General features: G+C 35.4%; 2 protein-coding genes across 4 annotated transcripts; one reads left to right on the top strand and one right to left on the bottom strand.

Annotated features, from left to right (window-relative positions):
• Window positions 1-4,549: 4,549 nt before the first annotated feature.
• Window positions 4,550-17,628, top strand: ppp1r14ba (protein phosphatase 1, regulatory (inhibitor) subunit 14Ba). 3 transcript variants are annotated; one of them, XM_087300105.1, is made up of 5 exons: window positions 4,550-4,700; window positions 4,824-5,032; window positions 12,376-12,459; window positions 12,738-12,770; window positions 16,542-17,628. In XM_087300105.1, exons 2-5 carry the CDS (start codon window positions 4,841-4,843, stop codon window positions 16,623-16,625), a joined length of 393 nt encoding a protein of 130 aa, XP_087156231.1. In that variant the 5' UTR covers window positions 4,550-4,700; window positions 4,824-4,840; the 3' UTR covers window positions 16,626-17,628. The 3 variants fall into 3 exon arrangements, with proteins under 3 accessions (XP_087156231.1, XP_087156230.1, NP_001039318.1); NM_001045853.1 differs by having other exon boundaries at window positions 4,562-4,700; window positions 4,836-5,032; window positions 16,542-17,223; XM_087300104.1 differs by having other exon boundaries at window positions 4,550-5,032.
• fkbp2 (FKBP prolyl isomerase 2) lies at window positions 17,474-22,318 on the bottom strand (the record flags this gene model as incomplete). The annotated part of the gene is given in 6 exon segments (NM_001004677.2): window positions 17,474-17,870; window positions 20,358-20,393; window positions 20,489-20,535; window positions 21,474-21,586; window positions 21,670-21,832; window positions 22,236-22,318. Coding segments are annotated over 5 exon segments (417 nt in total). The 3' UTR covers window positions 17,474-17,808.
• Between the last annotated feature and the right edge of the window lie 845 nt (window positions 22,319-23,163).

Raw genomic sequence — 23,163 nt, 5'->3', positions numbered from 1 at the left:
GCTATTCGTTGCAAATTAGTTAAAGTGCATTTGAAGTTTTCAAATTGATTTTGTTGTTCTTAATCTGCATATGCATGATGGTTTTCTTGTTACATCTGTGAATGACATCTTGGTCAAATGGCTTTCTCGTTTGTAAAATAAGCAGCTACTTTTTTTCTACTTTTTTTTAACAAAATACATGCATTACATAATGCTTATTCTCAGCATTGTGAATCGCTCGACACCCTTCACTGAAATAAAGTGATCGCAGACTGCCATCTAGTGTTACCTTTCAAGAACTAGAGCTCAGTATTTATTTATTTTTTTAAATAAAGTACTTTTGTTGATCAAGGATGGATTTCATTGATAAATGTGAATCTGAAGATATTAAAAAAAAAAAAAACTTTTTCAATAAATGCTCAAATATTGTAGTCAAAATTATAAGCCCCAATGTTTGTGAATATTTAGTTCCTTTTAAAATATTTCCCAAGTGCTGTTTAGCGGAAACATAATAACATAATAATTTCAAACAACTAATTAGCTTTGTCTGTCATGATGACAAAACATAATGTATTATTTTGCAAGGTATACGAGTACTGTGCTTAAAGTGTAATTTAAGGGCTTAACTAGATTTATTAGCTTATTTAATTAGACATGCTATTGAACAACAGTGGTTTGTTCTTTTGCGAATGGGGAGGGGGGGGGGATCTTAAAAGGCTAATAATGACCTTAAAACTTATTTTACTTTTTTAAACTTCCAGGCAATCTAAAAGAAATACGACATAGCCTGTTCCAGAATAAAAAAGGAAATACTGTGAACATCAGTACACACTATTTTGAAAAATAATATTTTTACCCATTTCTCGGTGATAATCCGTAATATATTTTTGGTGCATTTAACAAAACAGATTTAGAAATATATTTGTATTTTAAAAAAATGATATCTCTTTATTCTCTTTATTTTTACTTAAAAAAAAAAAAATTATTCAGTATTTTATGCTAACATATACATGTGTTTTGGACTGTTGTTGTAAGTTATTTTGTTAGATAGGCTCCAGATTTGGCATTAATACTGACTAATCTAATGTATGTGCACAAACATAATTTTGTATAGCATCTTACAGAAAATATTTATTTGAAAGATAGATTTCTGAGAGGTGTGTTCATACGGTGCCTAGAATAAATAAGTACACCCTATTTTGTAAATGATTATTTTTATCCATTTCTCAGTGAATATAGGCAATGCATTTTGGTGCATTTACACAAACCAGATTTATTTAACAGATTGATTTATTAAAATAATACTTTAGTCATTAAACATCTTTTAAAATGAAAAGATAACACATTTAAATTTAAGCAAAATATAGCAAAAACTATTTACAATTTACACTCTTTCAACAACACTTTTTTTGCTTCTTTTAATTTTTCCTCTTTTTTAAATTTGTATTTAATATTTTTTATAACATATAAATTTGTATGTATTTTGGTCAATTTAAACAAAACAGCTATATTTATTATTATTAAAATTTTATTTGTCAACAAACATAATTAGAAATTGAAAGATAATACAATTAATAACATAAATGTGGGTGTACTAGTTTTTGGACCGTTTTCGTAAGTTATTTTGTTAGATAAGCTCCAGATGGCTTCAGTACTGACTAATGTATATACACAAATATAATATTGTATAGCATCCTATTAAAAATATGAATTTAAAAGAGAGATTTGTGAGGGGTTTACTCATAAATGCTGAACTCATATGCTGAGCACTGTGTTTACAAAAACAAATTGAGCAGTTTTCAATAAGAAATCAATTGAACAAACAAATCAACAGAAAATCAATATGTTACAATGAAAGTTGAGCTTTGCATCACATGAATGAATTGCATTCAGCTTTATTACAAAACAGTAATTTTAATATGTGACATCTGACAATATTTAATTATATTTAACTGTAATCAATTCAAGTTTTAGTGAGCATAAGTGACCTTTTCCTTTCACAAAAAATAACAAAAACAGGATTACTCCATCTATTTGAGGAGGTCTCTGTTTATTTCAGCTTTTTGAAGATCATATGACAGTAAGATAATATTAAAATAACTCAAGTTTAGAAAAGGCTTAATAGTATGTAATAATGCATCATCAAATGTATTAGCTTTTTCTTTTAAGTACAACAAAAAACACAATATTTATTCATTTTATTTCTTTTCTGCTTAATCCCTTTATTAATCTGGGGTCGCCACAGCAGAATGAACCGCCAACTTATCCAGCATACTGTATGTTTTATGCCGAGGTTTCCCTTCCAGCTGCAACACATCACTGGATAACATCCATAAACTCTCATTCACACACATACACTGCTGTGAGGCGACAGCCCACTACGCAACCGCACTACCCCCACAATAATTATATTGTATCAAATGATTAATTTAAATATAATAGTTAAATACCAAAGTGAAGCCACGTAACAGTAAATGAAAAAGGTTAATTGCCCCCAAAATCAGCTTTTACCATCCTGACATGTTCTGCATTTAGAAAGGAAATTGTGCAAATATGTGTTCAATGCTGAAAGTTTAGCAAACCGTGATACTTTTATCTCTTTGCTCAGAAACAGGAAGGCATCAGAGGTTGTGCATGGCACAATTATTCATAACACATTAGTTGGAATGACACAGCCACAATTAAAAATACAGATTCTATTAGAATATTTCGTAATTTTACACTTTAAAACATTTACCACTGCCTGAAGATAATTTAAACAACAAATAAACAAAACACAGCTAAAAAAAAATTATTGATGTATGTTTGATTTGAAGTGCTTTACCAAAAATGTGCACATTTCAGCCTTAAGTCCCATTGTTTATTTTAGGACAGACAGTATATTTTAGTCATCTTATTTATCTTCTAGATTTCCACTATAATGTACAGGTATACTGACCTATTGAAATATTAATACTCTTTTTTTTTTTTAATCTCATATTTAATTTAGAAAAAATAAAATTTAAAAAATTAGGTTGGCTATAACAACTACAGCCTGCTAATTTCGCTGCACGTTTGACCGACTAAACATTCATTCAATTGAATACATTAGTAAGGATTAGCATAAACATTAGCAATTTTACCACGCCCTTAAGTATTTTCACATTTTTAAACTTAATTTTATACATTTAAATGTAGTCACTTCACTAAACACAGTTATGGTGCTTAACGTCAAAAAGGAATTACAGTAGCCATGCATGACCATAACAGTAAAATATAACCCAATCAAATAAACATAATAATAAAATAGTCATAAAAGAACATTCTAAATGGACAATCAAATTGCCCGAGGGCTGTTGAACCATTCAAATTCAGCTGATGCAGAAATGATGGCTATTTACTGAAGTGAATGAACCAATTGTGGTTGAATAAATTACATAACGTTGGATGATTTTACGATGAAATGAGACAGTCGGAGGGTCACTTGGTTTGCACAGGCGCAATGCACAGTGTGTAAGTGTGAGAGCGAAGGATATTTGATTTAGATGGAAGAGTCCACATAAAAAAGAGGGGTCGCAGACAGCATCTATTATACATACATAACATAACAATAATGCTAAGGTAACTGTACTTGACATAATTATATGTGACTTTATATAAACCGATATCAATAATTAATCTATCAACTTTAGAACCACAGACACAGCTACATAAAAAACTGAGGAAACGATTAGAGGTGGTAATATTAGTGATGGAGGTCCGACTCTTTCGCGAATCGGTTCTTTTGAACTGGTCTTTTCAAAATAGTGGTTCAAATGCCTTTTTTGTGATATTGATGCATTCTTCATTAAATAACAATTAGAGAAGATTGCTGTAATAAGTTTTAATTCTAATGTTACTGGTCGCTGCATGGGCATCAACGCATGGCTTACAGTTTTAGTAAAACAGTCAAATGATTCTTCATTACTTCAGATTAATGTGTCTGTCTAGGCCTAGGTGCAAGCATAGACTGCAAAAAAATAAAAGTGGTGCTCACTGCAGAGCGAGCAGTGTCTCCAAAAATAGGGTGCAACATATTGCTATTTCTGCAATAGTGTAAAATACACCTAAAGTAGCATAAATTAGTAGTAGTGGCTGTTTCTGCAACATTAAATAAATAAAACAAACAAACAAATAAATAAACATAAATAAATAAATAAAGGCATTGGAAGATATAAAAGTTGAGGGGAAAAATAATCAGATTTAAGTTTCCTCTTTATATTAAATAAATATATGAGCGCTGAGGTTCTTAGAGATACACTTCTTAGAGATAAAGTCAAAAGTGTGACATTCATTCATTCATTTTCCTCCGGCTTAGTCATTTGATCATGTGAGAATTTTAAACTTGAAAATGTATTTATTTGTGACAATTTGTTTTTAAGTCAGAACTATAATACGAACATAAGATCCAGAAACAAGCTTTTATTCACGATTGCTACTCTGAGTCATTTTTGTGAACTCTTCAACTGATCCACTTAAAAGAACCGACTCGAACGACCGATTCATGTGCGGCATCCCTGGTATTTGAGCGCGGACACTTGGCGGCGCCCACAAGCTGTTCTGTGACAATTGATGGAGCGATTTGGGGAAGATGGACTTTGATAAACCGCGGCCACACAATTAGTCTAATGAATTCTTCAGTTTTCTAAGCTCTTTGTATGCCCGATCTCAGTCTACCGTGGCGGACTCCTTGCAAACTAAAGGTCTGTTCCATTTAAGAAAAGGGGGCCTGGTACTTTTTTTCAGCAACATGCAATGGATGTGCACATGACCAGCTGTCTTTTGAATTGATGCTCTTATTAATCAAGCCATTAAATCCACCTCAGCTTTTTTATTAGGGACAATGGCAGCGGTAACGAGTCCGGAAACAACACCTCAACCCCGGGTCTATTTTCAAACACCTCCCGGTACCGAAGAAGAAGTGCCACAGAAGCAAGGACGAGTGACCGTAAAATATGACAGAAAAGAGCTGAGGAGGAGGCTGAATTTGGAAGAGTGGATAGTTAGCCAGTTAATGAATCTGTACGACTGCGAGGTAGGACACTGAACACTGTCACTGCTTTCAAAACCTGCAATCCTTTGTTGCCAGGAATGACAGCTCTTTCTTTCCAGCAGCACTCGTGCACCGGTATTCTTCACGCTCCATTTGTCATGTCCATTTAGCGCGATAGTTGACTAATAAATAGCTTGCTTATTAACTCCAGCATGTCATCTTTTATTTATTTTATTTTATTTGTGTTGACTTTTAATCAATGCTGATTTTATGGTTTTGCGTTTGCACATGGAAGGGCGTGGCATGACAGAACTAACAGACAAAGCCATAAAACAAAGGTGAGTCTTATGGACAGGTGCTGCGAGGACAGAAAATAGACATATATTCATAATGCAGTCTTTAATCATAACGAATCCATTCATTTTTCATCGAAACTTGGGCTTGCCTCGTTTATTAATAACAGGATGGAGCTCTAGTTGCAGGAACAAAGACATAGATTTCAATTCTAATATTTTTATATTTACACGTGCACAAATCCCAAGATTTCTCTGAATGGGGTTATCATGTCTATTTAATATGCATACATATACAGTAGGTCAGGATGCATTTTATTATTTCTTAGTTTCAGACCCCTGGGATGTTTGGAATCACCCTTTTAGCCATTGTGATGATGTCATCTGTTCAGACATGCAAAGCATGCTTCACTCTGAGCTTGACTTAACCTCCAGGGCTAATATAACTGACCTAGATTATATGTGGTGTAAAACTAGGCAGCTCTTGAAAATGAGATTTTTTTTCTCCTGTGAATGCTCTCTTCAGCCCAGCGGTAGGCCTCATCCTGAGCTAAAATCTCGCTTTGTCTGATTGACATACTGAATCCGTTGGATTTGTTTAAGAGCCTGCTGACTTGTGATAAGTTTTCCACTGACAAATGGTTTCTGATGTCAGATTATAGCCCTACACAGTATGGTGACATTTCAATAATGAGGAGGAAGAAGAAAATAAAAGAATGCATTGTCGAACCTGTGAAATGTCATCTGAATCCCACAGGTTATGCGTACATTAATGTGGCCTGACAGCAGAATTTTCCATTATATTGCATGTTTGGTCCAATTATGCTGATGCTTTGAGAGCAGATCTGAAATCACAACAGCCCTCAGCCAAAAAAAACCCCCGAAGATAAATGTTTGTACCTAAGAGAACAGCGATGCACTGTGACAAATTACATAACTTAATTTAAATCTTTTTTTGTTGTAGCTTCTTTTCAGAGTAGTGGACAAAGATTGGTTGAAATGTATTTTTGATTAGATATGTAGCTTTTCAATCTCAACACAGCACTGAAAATATTATATGTGTGTTAAAGTATATTTATATAGATAGATTTGTACATTTGCTCATTGAGCATAGAGCAGGGAAAGAAAAACTACATGGTAGGCATGGGCCGGTATAAGTTTCTGATGGTATGAATATCTTGGATAAAAATATGGTTTTACAGTATCACGGTATTGTAATTACTGCTATCAAATAAGTTATTTTTAAATGTCTGTGTAAGAAAACCTTTTGCCCCATTTAATAAAATACATTTTATTTTAGGAAACATGTTATTTTGGAACAGTAAATATGTCAGGATAAATAATTTAAATAAATCATTTTTTTAAAAACACATTGAAAAACCTTATAAATACACCTTAGGAACATTATAACAGAAAACCTAAGCAGTTTTAAAACCTTGACTTCTTCAAATGATGTTTAACAGAGCAAGGAAATTTTCACAGTATGTCTGATAATATTTATTCTTCTGGAGAAAGTCTGACTTGTTTTATTTCGGCAACAATAAAAGTTAAAAATAAAATTTTAAAATTTAAAATATTTTGTGTCATTTTGTATAATATAATTTTAAGGACAAAATTATTAGCCCCTCAAGCAATTGTTTTTTGATAGTCTACAGAACAAACAATTGTTATACAATAACTTGCCTAATTACCATAACCTGCCTAGTTAACCTAATTAACCTAGTTAAGTCTTTAAATGTCACTTTAAGCTGTATAGAAATGTCTTGAAAAAATCTAGTCAAATATTATGTATATATATATATATATATATATATATATATATAAACAAACTGACTTGAAATATGCACACTATCATTCAAAGGTTTAAGGGTCAGTAGTATTAATTAATGTTGTATTTAATAAAATCTAATTTTTATAAATATAGGTACAACTAAATAGAACAATACTGTGTAATATGTTGACAGAAGTTCAAATGTTTTCATTTAAAATTTTTAAAGGTCCCATAAAATAAAAAAAATAAAAAACTTAGATGTTAGTTTCAGTCTGTTAGTTTTAAGGACATCTATATGTTGATGCGCTCCAAAACATTGACAAAATTAGCATTTATAATATATAAACCAATATAAACATGTAAAGCTTGCAGTTTATCACTTTGGCTAAACCAGGGTGCCCAAACTTTTTTCAAATAAATGGCAAAAAACCAAATATTATTATGAGCCGTGGACGGGAGGTAAATATACCAAACTGCATTACATTACATGGTATTACAAGTTCATTCATTCATTTTCTTTTCGTCCCTTTATTAAACTGAGGTCCCCACAGCGGAATGAACCACCAACTTATCCTGCACATGTTTTATGCAGCGGATGCTCTTCCAGCCACAACCCATCACTGGGAAACATTCACACACACTCATTCACACACATCCACACCGGACAATTTAGTCTACCCAATTCACCTATACCACATGTCTTTGAGCTTGTGGGGGAAACCGGAGCACCCAAAGGAAACCCACGCGAACATGGGGAGAACATGCAAACTCCACACAGATACGCCAACTGACCCAGCCAAGGCTTGAACTAGCAACTTTCTTGCTGTGAGGCGAACGTGCCACCCACTGCGTCACAGCATCGCCCTGTATTACAAGTTGCCATAAATAATTTTATAATTAATTGCAATATATATATAAAAAAAAACATTCCCTTAAATTGTATTAACTAATGCAGTGTAACTTTTAAAATGATAACTTATTGCAGTAAAAACATAACAGTGAACAGTGGGGTTCAATGCTGAATACATTAGTCAAACAAAATCTGCCATTGCCTAATTTGCTAAGTTTCGACACATTTGCTTCGACTGTTTCAGTGTTTCATGAAGCCTCACCTTGCCCACTACTATAAAAGGTTACATTAGATTTGTATGACTATCTTGTAACCAGGGGTGACCAACCCTGTTCCTGGAGATCTACCTTCCTGCAGATTTTAATTGCAACCCACATCAAACACACCTGCCTGTAATTATCAAGTGCTGTTCAGGTCCTAATTAATTGGTTTAGGTGTGTTAGATCAGGGTTGGAGTTAAACTCTGCAGGAAGGTAGATCTCCAGTAACAAGGTTGAGCACTGCTCTAAACCATCCCCATAAATCTTACTCTCTTCTCAGTTGGGATGGTGGGCCAAATCAAAGGTTACTATGGGCCAGCCCGCGGGCCCTAGTTTGGGCATCTCGGGTCTAAAAGATAAACTTTTTTTTTCACATCATCTCATACTTCAGTTTCTCATCAAAGCTTGACTAATCAAATGCTCTCTAGTGTCTGCCATGTCATGCACCCTTCAAAACGCTTTACTTTTCACTTGATCAACTTAAGCTCAAACCCACTCATTGACAGAGCTGTGATTATTAAATTATTATTATTGGCTGTTTTTTATTAAAAAGGGGAGGAGCTTCTATACATCCTCTTTTCATTTTTCAGTTGCGATTACGTTAAACATTGAATAAAAATGCACATTTCAAAGGACTTCACGGGACCTTTAAGAATGTCGAAAATGCTGGATTTTCAGCATCATCCCTTCAGTGTAACATGATCTTTCAGAAATCATTCTAAGATATATGTACTCTACAAATTATTATTGTTATTATATTATTAACAATGTTGAAAAAGGTTTTGTGAATTATTATTTTCTTGATATTTTAAAAGTCTATATTATTTTAAAAGATATTTTAAAGCTATCCAAAATCATTTGCAGCATTATAAAAGTCTCACTTTCATGCACCTTTGTGGTGTTTTTTTGTTCATTACTTTCACAGCTAAAAGACAGAGAAGTTTAATTAACAGATATTATATTAGTGGTAATTAGTTATAATATGTGAGCATTACGTGACAGGTCAAGACATGAAACCGATAAAGTAATACTTCATGATGGCTATAAATAAACACTTTCAGTCAATAATAGCAGAGGCACTAATATGCCCCCTTTAGTGGACATCATTGAGCCTGTGACCAGCCAATCAGAATCCACTGAGAAAGAGCAAATATCATACATTTCTCAGTCCCATTATGGTCTCTTGAAGTGCTACACAAGTCTGCAAATGCTAAATGAAGGTAATGCATTGACCTTTCTCATCTCACTGTGCTCAAGTAATAGATGCGAGAGAAAGTGTTTTAATTTTAGGCTTTGGTCAGCTGTGATAAAGCAATATGGGTCAGCGAGAAGGGTTTCGTAACAGACCTGCTTTCTCAACCACTGCAGTGGCACATATACTTGAAGAAAAACTTGTGACAATTTCTTCTATGGCAGTTTTCCTCCCCCGTCTTCCCTCTGCACACATAAACCCACTAATGGGGCCTAATAGCACTGCAGGAAACAGCAAAATGAGAGTGAATCTTTGATGAAAAGAAGCGTGACTGCAAACTAGCCGCAATAAGACATTAAAATCCCTGGTTTTACACAGCTTAAGCGAAAGCTGGGGTTCAACATAAAAACTATCAGACTGCATTGTGTGGATAGACACACAATGTTGTCTTTGTAAGCTGACAGGAAGTGAATGGAGATTGCTATTTTTACAAGCAAACGTACACAATAAATCGCGCATGGAGATGAGGATCAGCCCATCCTGTTGTGCAGAGAGGATATCATGCACAAAGGCCACAGATAACTTGATTTTTATTTACAATTTTTTTGCAGTCTTGAACAACATCTTGTCACTGGGATTGCACCATTAAAAGGGCAACTTTTTAACTTGACCCCTTTAAAATACTACTATGAACCATTTCACAGTGTGAACTGAGAAACTCAAATTTCCTTGATTTGAATTTAATTCCTTGTTTTTTTTTTTTTTTTGTAGTCTGAGTACTAAAAACATTCTGTTAGGATCAGAGCTCTTTGTTACTCTATAAACTGATTTTATAAAATGCCGTCTAAGAAATGGCATTCTGTTGAGGGCTTAAAACAAGACAGAACATAGTCAATTTAATTTTATAAATAATGTTTTTTTTATGTTAATGATAACATGATAACCTCAGAGAACAGTACAAAATAAAAAAAAATTCATAATCACTTTTAAAGGGATAGTTCACTCAAAATAATAATTTTGTAACATATTACTTTCTCTTCACTGGAACACCTGTGGGCACCTAAACAGTTTTGGTTCACCTTGACATCTGGTATTTGGGCCTAACTACAATGCAGACCTATAGAAACTGAACCCAAAGAGTAATTATCATCATTCCTAGGCCCAAACTCAATAGTATCTGGCTGCAGACTTCCACATGCACAGAGAAGTGCAATCATAGACATAAGGCACGTGCACACATAGGGCTCAACCTGTATTGTGTGTCCTTTTTAGTCTTGGATAGAAAGTGCCCTTCCAAAATGATCTAAAGTGCCCCCGCTATCCACACGGGGCTGATAGACATGCAGTCTCAGACACATGCATTCAATATACCTGGTGACATCACAGTGAGGGGCGGGGTTAAGTGTATGCATAAAAGTATTGCAAGCAGTCTCAGCTTGAATGTGCACCTGTTCTGCAGCCAGATACGTCTTGCCAAGTTTGTATATGATTTAAAAAAAAAAAAACTTAAAAATGTGTAATGAATTTATAAAATTATAATAATAACATTAAAAAATCATAATTTATTAGTCATTGCCATACCTGATAAACTGGATCGCTGATAAAAATGGATGATTTTCATTTTAGTGCAGTTGAGGTAAATATTAACATAGATGTTAAAATGTGTTAAAGCCTTCCTTTAATGTTTTGAAATGTTATGCCATTGTCAGTTTGTTTGTTTTTTTGGGAAGTACTCTACTCATAAATACATAACATGCAATATGAAGCTGCTTTTGCATTTTTCTGAAAAACAACACTCGATAGACTAGAGGTCATTCAATTTCAGTGTTCAAACACACTTTCTGTAATATAACAGTTTGATCAGGGTTTTTGTTACTGTATGTGTGTGTTTTTTAGACATACTGTATTTGGTCCAATTGTTTTGTGTGCATATATTCATTACAATATATGTTAATATTAATATATGTACATATATTAATTAACCAATTAGTGCAGCAATCCCATGTAGAGATAAAAGAAAACCTAAGACATTTTTTTCTCTCCTATATATTTTGTATCCATTGAGCTTTTACAAATGCAGTATTGGGTAGTAAGTTACTTTTGAAACTAATATATTGCAATCATATGCTTATCTTAATCTTTAAAAAAAAAAAAAATAACAGCACATACTTTCACATTACCTTACGCAAGTAGTAAAACATTTAATTACTTTTCAAATAAAAAATGACTCAAAATTGAAATATTTATTTTGCTTCGGCTTAGTCCCTTATTTATCAGGGGTTGCCACAGCAGAATGAACCACCAACTATTCCAGCATATGTTTTACACAGCGGAACTGGAGCACCGGAAACACATGGAGAACATGGAAACTCTATACAGAAATACGAACTGGCACAGCCGGGGCTCAAACCAGAGACCCTCTTGCTGTGAGGCAACGGTGCTAACCACTGAGCCACCTAAAATCTTAATACTAAATTACTTTTAAAATGAACTTTACCCAAAACTGTGCACCTCCAATGCAATCCGCTTCAAAAGCTTGCCCTTATCATGCTATTTATACACTTTGTGTATAGACAGGGCTTGTGCTGGCAGATTCATAAATCTGTACATTAGATTCATTTTCTTTCTTCTGTTGAACACAAAAGAGGATATTTTGAAGAATGTTGGTAATCCTTTTTTCTTACTATAGATGTCACTAGTTTCCAACATGCTTCCAAATATCCTCACACTTTTATGAGTGTAAGTTGTACACATAATGGTAAATAATAGTGCAAAGTTGTCTCTTTAAGGGCAGTGCTTCAGTGATAAGCTGTTATATCTATAAAAAAGTAAAATCTTCCACATTTGAACAAATACTGTAAGTCAGCCAGCTGCCTGAACTATCAGATCAGCCGGAATGTTTGTCTGATTGATTTCACCATCCAGCTCTCTGCATAGTTCACGATCTGACGGCCAGTCTGTGGCTTGTGAATTATTCACACTCACTCACATTAACGTCTCCCTCATCTGTGTTTTACAGGAGGATGAGGTGCCTGAGCTGGAAATAGATGTGGATGAACTTCTGGATTTGCCCAGCGACGTCGAGAGAGCCATTCGAGTGAAGGTCTAATCAGATCTTTAACACATTTACTTGATTCTGCTGGCTTCAGATATCTTCCCTTTAAGACTATTAACATCTCCCTTCACGCTTCTGAAGTGTGCTGTAGTATCCCTCGTCTGCAGGTGGTTTGACAGTAATCCTTGCTCTTTTTGAAGGCTGAATTTTCACTAGGAGATTTATTTCAGTGCTTTGCGTCAGCTTTCATTGGTGCACAGCTGGAAAAAAATAACACGCAGATTAGCGTGAAAGGCATTCATTTTGCTTCCATTTCTGTTTTTCAGATGCTGCTGGTCGACTGTTATAAGCCTAATGATGTAAGTGGCATTTTGAATATTAATAGCATTAGCAATTACCTTCATTACAGGCAGTGGGGTTATTCTCAGAGCCGCTCATTACAATGCGATTATGGCTCATTTAATCACACTATTCTGCCATAATTCTTAGGGCTCCAGCAGTACACAAAGTCACAGTTTGGCACTAAACATAGCATAAAATGAAACACTCAACATTTCTCTAGCAAACGAAACAAGCTATGGAGAATAAAAGAAATGTAATGCTACACTGTAAACTGTTTTACTGATGTTTTTCTACCACTCAAACAATAGCTGGGTTAATGCACACAAGTGATGGAACCTTAATTAAACTAGTTATGATCTGTGGGTAGTAATGTCTATGAAAGACTAGTGATGTCTAGTGTTGGGGTAACGCATTACAAGTAACACGAGTTAGTTTTAGGGTTTCTGCAGGCTTCACCAAGTCAAATGTAAGATCTCTGTAAGACCATCAGGAATGAAATTTCAGACAAATATAGGGTTAAACGCTAAGGATTTTCCAGCAGAAAAAAAAATGTACTTGCCCCATCAAGAAACAAATTCTAATTGGTAATTTTTGGTTACATATTTTATATAATGTCAAATCAAGCAGACCCTAGTTGTACACATGCAAACTTTTTATTTTTGCAATTGCCTTTCAGCAATTTTATGAAAAGAATTATAATGTTGTGGATATGTACTTATTTGACTTTCATTTTTCATTCATTCTTTATCAGTTTTTTTAAGCCTCTCTTGAACATGTGTTGAGCAAGTCTGCTAAAACACCTAAATGCAATTAGTTCGTCCAGTGTAATTGTGATGTCCATATCAAATAAACAATCAATAAAATGATATTAGTTATAAATAGTTTTTTTATAAGTTTAATTGAGATGTATTTGTTGCTGATTGGATGCGTGTTGGATGAATTGGGTAGTTTTACATAAACAAAAGATGGCTGCACCCACTCGTACGTGTAGAATAAGGTCAAGAAATGCTGGGGTGCTTTTATGTGTTTTTTAAAGGTAAATGTAGGTTATACAGTGTATTGATAATTGCAGAACTCCTCTACTAAAAAAAAGTTCTGAAAGAGATCAAGCCAGGTGATAAAAAGCAACTCAAAAGTAACAATGCATTACTTACTATAAAAATTATCTAAATAATGCAACTAGTTACTTTTTGGGGAAGTTACTCAATATTGTAATGCATTACTTTCAAAAGTAATTGTCCCCAACACTGGTAATGTCCGTGAGAGACTAGTGATGTCTGAGAGAAACTAGTGATGTGTGTGAGAGACTAGTGATGACGAATAAGAGACTAGTGATGATTGCTGAGAAAAACTATTGATGTCTGTTAGAGATTTGTGAAGTCTATGAGAGACTAGTAATAACTAGTAAGAGACTAGTGATGTCCTGTGAGACAAGTGATAACTGTGAGAGACTAGTGATGACTGAGGATGCTTTCACACTAGCACTTTTGGTCTGCCCCCAAAGTCGTTTGACATCAGAGTGCAGTCTTCTAAACTAGGTTGCACACCCACAAACCGTGCCCCAGTCTGTCTGAAAGTCATGGTCTGGGGTACGGGTCACTTCTGATATAAATGCAACTGTACCAAGTGAAGTTTCACAAACTATTTTCAAGAAGAGCACGTGATATGATTGATCGTGGCTGGTCCCTCATCATTAATCATTAGCTAGCCATCGGATTATTCCAAACTCCACATAAATATCCTTCCTGAATTTACTCCCTCATCTTCGTTTTGGAAGATCCTCCCATCCACCCCTTCTCCCTCCTCCTCTTTTCTAGTTCAGTTCAGGATTGGGTGACACAGTAGCTCAGTAGCTATGACTGCTGCCTCACAGCAAAAAGGTCACTGGTTCAGTCCTGGCTTGGCCAGCTGGCATTTCTGTGTGAAATTTACGTGTTCTCCCTGTGTTCATGTGGGTGTCCCACAAGTACTCCGGTTTCCTCCCACAGTTCAAAGACATGCAGTATAGGTGAATTAAATAACAGCATCAGTCACAAGCACTTAAGTACTGAGCTTCTCTATGCGAGTAAGAACTGGTGAGGTTGGTGGTCTATTCCTATAGCACTCTCATTGTTAATCAAGAAATAGGCCAAGCAAATTGGGGGAGCCCTCGAGAACTATCTGATATTGTACCCCCTTTCATGCTCATTGACCAGGTGGAAGCTGTGAACTCATCCATGTTCGAGCTCAGGGTTCTCTCCCGGGACATCATGCCAATCCAGCTAATGTCGTCAAGCATTATCTAAGTGTGAACTCCTTTAATAAGATAAATGAACCGCCAACTGTACAACAAAGTTTAGTTTTCATAACATTTATTTCTATGTCTGTGCATCACCTACCTTGGTGACAAGCGTGACTGACCCATTGCAAAGACAGTGATAATGTCTGCTCGTCTTCTCCGAAAACAACTTCTGTGGACATCGTGTGACTTTTTCATTCTTAGCGACTGATAGACGTAAGTGGCTCTTTTTAATTTGATTTTGATAACAAAACGCAAAAACATTTTGGTAACAAAACGAAAAGATACAGTAAAAGCAGAAAAACCATGATGTGTGTACGTCTTTCGATTTTGGCACCTTTGCTTTTTTGGCCGTCACTAGCAACAGCTGTACACACAACAGCAGCTTCAAATGCAAGCTTACCAGGGTTCAGAAGAAAAAAAAAAGAACTCAAATCAGCCAAGAAGCTGGCAAGGGGGGATAATCGAACTCTGGTTCGGACTAAGCAATCAAACCAAGTGTGAAAGCACCCTGAGCGACTATTGATATACTGTAAGAGATTAGTGATGACTGAGAGACTATCAATGACCAGAAAGAGATTAGCGATGACTGTGAGAGACTAGTGATGACTGTGAGAGACTAGCAATGACTAGAGACAAGAAATGTCTGTCAGAGGCTAGCAATGACTGTCAGACACTAGCGATTTCTGTAAAAGACTAGTGATGAACAGTACGAGTGATTGTGATGTCTAGTGATGTCCTGTGAGAGACTAGCAATGACTGTTAGACTACTGATGACCTGAACAAGACCTGTAATGACTGATGTCTTACATGTGCTAAACCAAGGGTGTCAAACTCGAATCCTGGAGGACCACAGCCCTGCACATTTAGTTTCAACCCTGCGTTACCTCATTTACCTGTAGGTTTCAAACATGCCTGAAGGACTCAGTTTGATCAGGTGTGTTTGTTTTGGGGTTGAAACAAAACTGTGCAGAGCTGCGGCCCTCCAAGAGGCCAGTTTGACACTTGTGTTGTAAACTCTTGTGTAACCTTCAGACATTTTAATCATAGTCTTTATTCTCCTATAATGTGGATTATTTTGTTTTCCACAAATAATTGGTTGTTTTGTAAAACACTGTTCTGTCTGCACTGTAGCCTAGTGGTTAGCACGTTGTCATATGTTGCAGTAGCACATCAGGGCATTTCAAGTTTGATTCCAAGCTCGAGGACATTTACCAACCCTTCCCTCTCTCTCTTTCCAAATTTACTTCCTGTCTCATTACTGTCCTAACTAATAAAGGCAAAAAGGCCAAAAATGAATCTTAAAATAAAAAAATGTTGTTAGCATGGTAAAGTCACAACTAAAACCCTGTACATTTTTGAACAATAAAGATTACATTATTTCGACATCATTATAATAAAGCTAGTTTTATAACCAAACTGCATTTCTACAATATAATTGCACCTCAAACCAAAACATCAACAAACAAGAGTTACCCATTAATACTTCACACACCGTGTCCGCTTGCAGGATTTTGTGGCAGCGCTGCTGGAGAAGGTGCGGGGGATGCAGAAGCTCAGCACCCCTCAGAAGAAAGGCGATCTGACGCCATGAGTTCACCACAGCTCCTCCAAACACCACCAAACCAACCTGTCACTCCAAACCCAGAGGAGCGATGCAGGCATGCAGACCCAACCACTAAACCACAGCGTCTGTCAAATGAAGATCAACGATACGAGTCCAGCCAAGCCAATCTCAGCCGCAGGTTGACCACCCCGAACTCTTTTTACTTCGTCTTAGTACTGTTTCAGCATATATTACACGTAGAGAGTGTGCTAGTGTCCCCCCCTTTAGTCTAAAACTACCGTTGTGATTTAGGGCAAGGAGTCGAATGGTTGATGTTACACTGTTCACTAATACACTTCTTTTTATTTTCCGACCACGTGACTTGGCTTGATGTGTCTGTCTGTAATCAAGTAGGAAATTAGAACAAAGCTGATTTCTTTTCACCCTCTTTTTTTTTTTGGTCAGTCTCTCACATCAGCTGTCTTTCTTGAAGGCGAAATGATTTTTTTGCAGGCCAGCAAATAGTTGTAGATGTGGGGATTCAGCTTTTGGAGCGTGTTGATGTATTTTGGGTAGGGGAAGGGGGGATGAAAATTGTGAACTTGTGTTTTGTAAGCCATTTTTAATCTACCATTTTTAGAGAAAAGAAGAAAAAAAATGACAGTTCTGTGCTTAGTACTACTGCTTTTAGGAATCATTTGACTGAAGAAAATTAAACTAGATTGAAGTTCTTTTAGGATGAAGAGCAGCAATACTGATTGAGTGGATTTGCCAATTTGTTACATCTGATATTTTTACAATAAAGGAGAGTACGCCGAATTGTGATGAAGGCTATGAATGATGATGCGTTAGTTGTGTAGGCCAAGGTTAATGCGAAATCAAGCTCAAAGCCAGAATATCTTTTGTAAATAAAACGTTTATTCAATTTTAAGATTTGAGATATGCGTGTTACTGATCAGAACTTCTTGGAATGACAGAAAACTTGTACTTTGTGCACTCTCACAACCAAATACATGTAGTAAGGCTCTCAAATAAAGAATGGTGCTACATACATGTTTGAACATTTGTGTTTTTTCTTTAAAAAGGAAATAAAATGAAGTAAGCTTATTCTGATTGTGTAACACCTGAACTTACTATGCAGATTCATCCAGTACAGCAGCTGCAGTTGTTGCTCTTGCAGCAAACACACTGATTTTAAGTGTTTAAGACTGACAGGCTCACCGCTCTGTCACTATAAATCAGATCTTCTCTCAATGTTCAGCAGCTCTACTTCAAAGATGAGCGTGGCACCACCTAGTGGGAAAACAACAGATTTGCACAGTGACTTTGACGCAACCACAATTCTATTTATGTATGAAGGGGAAGGGCTTCAAAATTTAAATCTAAAAAAAATGGGACACCACTACAACACCTGCACATGTCATCATATGCCATCACAATCTCTTATTTCATATGAAATCAACAACGGTGACTGCTGTAGTTATCCCAGTTGCGTTATTTTTTGCTATATATCTTCAGGAAATCCCTTAAGGCAATGATATCATAATGATATAATGTGGCAATAAGCTCGTAACTATACTGTGCATTTACACCATGGCCATATTCATCTATGTAAACACAAGAAAACAACATTACGTTATACCAGACACTGTAAAGAGGTAACTGCCAGCCATTAGACTTCTGACAGGGTTTTTGAGTGACAGATGTGAAAATTTGTTGTGGGACTACTACACAGGAGTTATTAATAGGGATTATAGATAGTGAAACTTTTTTTTAAGCGGGGTTTTTTTTTAAAGCATGATGGTAAAAGATGAACGGCGTTATGAATGTATTAAAACACATGTCTGCTTGTTGTAAAAATTCATAATAATGACAAAAAAATACTAATTTGTGCATCTCCTGACTTCTATGTGCAGCCATGCTGTTGTTGTAGATGGTGTATTCTGAGAAATTTTCGTACCCTTGGTTTCGAGGGCTGTCTAGCCCTTCCCCTTAGCCCTATGCTTTCAGGCTCAAGAGAATTGGGACACTTTTGCCTCTTCACGTTAATGCGCAAAATGAGGGGTGGGGTAAGGGGAAGGGCTAAGGCAAGGGTCACCAATCTTGGTCCTGGAGGGCCGGTGTCCCTGCAGGGTTTAGCTCCAATTTACCTCAACACACCTGCCTGGGTGTTTCAAGTATACCTAGAAAGACCTTAATTAGCTTGTTCAAGTGTTTTTAATTAGGGTTGGAGCCAAAATCTGCAGGACACCAGCCCTTCAGGAAAAAAAATTGGTGACTCCTGGGCTAGGCATGGGACGATAACTGTTCAATGTATACTATAGCTTGGAAAAGTCAATGTTTTTAAACCGTCAAAATTTTCTGCTATACCGTTCCTAAGGTTTGAGTAAGATTTTTTATTTACTTTTTTTTTGTTTAAGATTGCAGTATCTCCAACAGAAATACAAAGATACCTTTTTCAATTGTAAAAAAAAAAAAAAAATCTGTGTTTCTGAAACTAACAAAGACAGCAGAAGTCCATAATTTATTTGAATTATTTAGCCTGACAAGTTTACTGCTCCAAAATATTTTAAATGTTTCTCAAATTAAAATATATTGTGTACAAAGAGGAAAATGGTTTTGTTTTTTACCCAGACATTTGAAAACATTATATATTATAGCAGTAATCTCAATACCGTGAAACCGTGATATTTATATCTAAGGTTATCATACCGTTAGAACCTTATACCGGCCCATGCCTACCCTAGACTAATGAGTGGAATTGGGATTGGGCCAAAGTGGCACAAGCAGAAGGTCTAAGTTTTATTTCGGGAAGGCCAGATTTGTACAATTACAATTGTCAAATCACTGTCTTATTGATGTAAGGCAAGATATTTCTTCTTGTATAACGGTGATCATTGTGCAGTTTTTGATAAAACTAATTATAATCTTACTCTTGCAAACATTATGTTGCCCCTTTAATTTGTTGTAGTTATTAATATGTTGGTTATACAACACGTAATAGTTTGCTTTCAATCACATGGTTCTGGTGATGTGTGAAATTTAGATGGAGGGCAAGTAGAAAACAACAGAGGAAAGTCAGTATTTTTGCGATTTATACCATATATCAAAGAAGATATAAATAGACAATAACCACATATGTTGGGCATGAAGAGGGCCGAGTTTCTACTGTACTAAAATATATTTGCCTGCCATTGAGGAGGTACATACTGTATGCAGTAAAGAAATAATTTAATAGGCTTTAATTTCTATAATTACACACCATCTTAATGCACCACAGTTTACACTAATGTTACAGTATTCATTACAGTTTACCGTGCTACATTATTCAGTAGCATTAATTAACAAAGAGTTATACGCTTTACTAAGTGGTTTAAAAACATGTTTATTATAAATTACTATAGTTTTTCCCCCCATGCGGATATCTTCCAGACATCACAAAATAACAGATGAAAGCTTACAAAAGCGTGAACGCATAGTCTACACTATTATTTCTTTATTTCGTAAGGGGGAAAGTGCTCCACAATAATAACCATCTAGTTTTGTCGCTAGGGTTGCATTTCTTTTTTGTTCGGTCTATGATCTTACCATCAACAAACATTGACCACTGCTGCACATATAGACATTAACGTTACGGTTGTTTTTTTCCACTGAAGAAACCGGGAAAAGACTTTATTGATTTTATAAGACTTTAATATTTCTTTTTTTTTTTGGTAAATAGTATAAACACATCTAAAATCAGACTGTATGTTAAAAACGAATGACTGTGTATTATCTTACCTGGAATTTTAGGTGGTGCTCCTCTATCGCCATAACCTATAGTTCAGAAAACAATCACATGCTCAACATGTGATCTGTAAATCATTTTCTATTTAACAATTTTAATAACTCAGCTTTCATTACACACTTACCAAGCTCAGAGGGAATGACCAGTTTCCTTTTCTCACCTTCACACATCCTAAAAGAAACAAGTAGATCACATGCTAAAAGATCTTTTAATTTTTCTATATAAATCGAGACATCAATGATCTGACAGGACATCACTAGAGAGAAAGAATAAGATATCAAACTTGAACCCTAAATAGCACACTAATGCCAAATATATTTGCAGACAGGGTGCGAATTACAGGGGGGTTTGGAATCAAGCATTTAATAAATGCTTGATCCCCCCCTGAAGGACATCAAAACAAGATGCATGGGGGGTTTGTCTTTTAATAGTTAAGAAATAGTTTGCTCTGGTCTGTCTTAAATCATATTAATATATAAAATAATAGATGACTTCAGTACATTTCACCACCCGTATAATGGTTCATACCATTGTGAGTGTGTGTGTGCTTGCAACAAAAATATTAATTAATTGGTTGAAAACCAGCAAATCTAGAACACCAACAGACAGCATAACTGGTCACAAAACATGTTGCTTTAAATAAGGCGCTTGTAGGCATCTGTAAAACTAGATGCATATGTTGTATTTTATTACACACTGCCTCGCACATGGAATTTAAACAGTAAAATAAAAAAATATGTGCAGTCTTTCATGGTCATCCACTTGCTGCAGGAAAGCCTGTCACCATTAATTTAAAATCACAAATGTCACAGAGAACCAATAAATATCCCTTAAAGCACTGAAAACATAATAACAAGTTTGATTAATAAATTAGATGTAATTCAATTAAATATATAAATTGGGTTCACTGAGGCCCCCCGATCGTCAATGTATAATTCACACCCTGTTTGCAGACCATCAATGAATGCTAATATATCTGCACACCATCTTAAATCTAATCTGCTAATTCCTCTTCTTAGTGTAGGGTTCATCTCTTTAAATCCTAATTCAGACTAACATGTGAAAAATAATCTGAGCTTATGTGTGAATGCAGTAATGCCGCTGCTCACCCCAACAAACCCTGATCCCAGCCCTTGATGACTTGTCCTGTGCCAAGAGTGAAGGTGAACGGCTGATTCCTCGGTATACTGCTGTCAAACTCTGTCCCATCCTCCAGTTTACCCTGCAGATAAAAACAAAACAAAAAGGTAACACAAGACATTTCTGGCATGAATAATACTTTGGTGAGAGCAGTCAAACACATACAGTGTAGTGCATGTTCAACACGTCTCCCTTTCGAGACTTAATGGGGCAGTTGTCCACTCTTTTCTTGATTCCAATCTGTAGCTTCTTCTTTTCGGCTCCCTGCACAAGTGCCATGGGGATGGACACCAGAGTGACCGCTAATAGCAAATTCAGCCTCATGGCGCTGTTAAAACAAACAGAAATGGCAGAAATTAGTCGTGGAAAGCTACTAAATAACGTAGATTTCTACGCATGCGCAGGGTCTCTACACATAAGTACACGTTATCATTTAAATTAATATAGTAAATGGTTATATTATCAGCAACATGACAATTCATTAGCATAAGTGATTCTATAAGGTGCATTTTAAGTAGCAAAACGCGTCCATTATTATTCAGTTTTGTGGTGTGTTGGATTTATTTAAGAGGAAGTTAATTGGATGAAGGCTTCGGTTTTGTATTTAAGCATGCTTATTGTGATTTTTCGCTTAACATTACAGCAGTGTTTTGATGATTCGGTCGCATTTTAAAATTACATGGAATATTTATCTATTGCAGTGAATAACGGAGAGATGAAAATGCAGTTACCTGTTTTAAGAATAATATTCTTGTTCCTCCTGAATCTCAGAATGAGTCGGTCATTAGGAAGTGACGTCACGTCAGCAGCAGGCGGTTTCAAAATTTCAGTCAATGTTTAAGTTGATTATAAAATTAAATAAAAAAAAAACTACATGTATTTTGAAACATGTAAATCTCGAATAAGTATATAATAATGAACAAATCTACACTCATAGGAATCGCTGTCATATTATATTATTATAGCTTTGAGTAAATACTGGCGTGGTAGATTGTGACTTTTATTTTGTTTGGTGCTACAGCACCAATGATCTAAAACAGAGACACACGAGGGCGCCATATACTCACGAATGTCTGACTTATTTTTGTCGTTCAACAGCTAAACTGAGGCCAAACATTAAGGCAAGTGATTTTTTGTGTCCAGTCTTCATCAACAATCAGAGCCAGACTATTCTTATACAATGTTAGATAAAACTGATAGAATTATCTTGTTTTACTAAGGAAAAACTCTTTGAGAAACCCTTTCTTTTACATCATTCATAATTAATAACTCAGTCGTCAATGTAACTTATTGTATTACATTACTGTATAGCCTTATGTTTTCACTTCCACAGTGAAAAATACAGAGGTATTGTCACAATACTGGGTATGTAGATATCATTTTCCTAACTATTATTATATTGTGACATATATTATAGTATTATGCGATAACAGCCAATACGACAAATTAGCCAGTATAATTGGATATTGCATAATTTGTGTAAATTTGTACATATAAATACATTTTCCATCCCTTGTTGTTATCTCATTATTATATCACCAAAATTGTCATAAATACCTGATGCATTAAATATGACAAAACATAAAACCTATTTTTTTAAAGTTTGTATAAAGGTTCAATAATTCACACAACCACAAATTGCATGCTAAATACAAAAAC

The sequence above is a fragment of the Danio rerio genome, chromosome 21 (assembly GCF_052040795.2).
Source record: "Danio rerio strain M-AB ecotype USA chromosome 21, GRCz13ab, whole genome shotgun sequence".
Taxonomy (NCBI): Eukaryota; Metazoa; Chordata; class Actinopteri; order Cypriniformes; family Danionidae; genus Danio; species Danio rerio.
The sequence above is the reverse complement of the archived record's forward strand: the minus strand, read 5'-3'. Positions and strand labels throughout refer to the sequence as shown.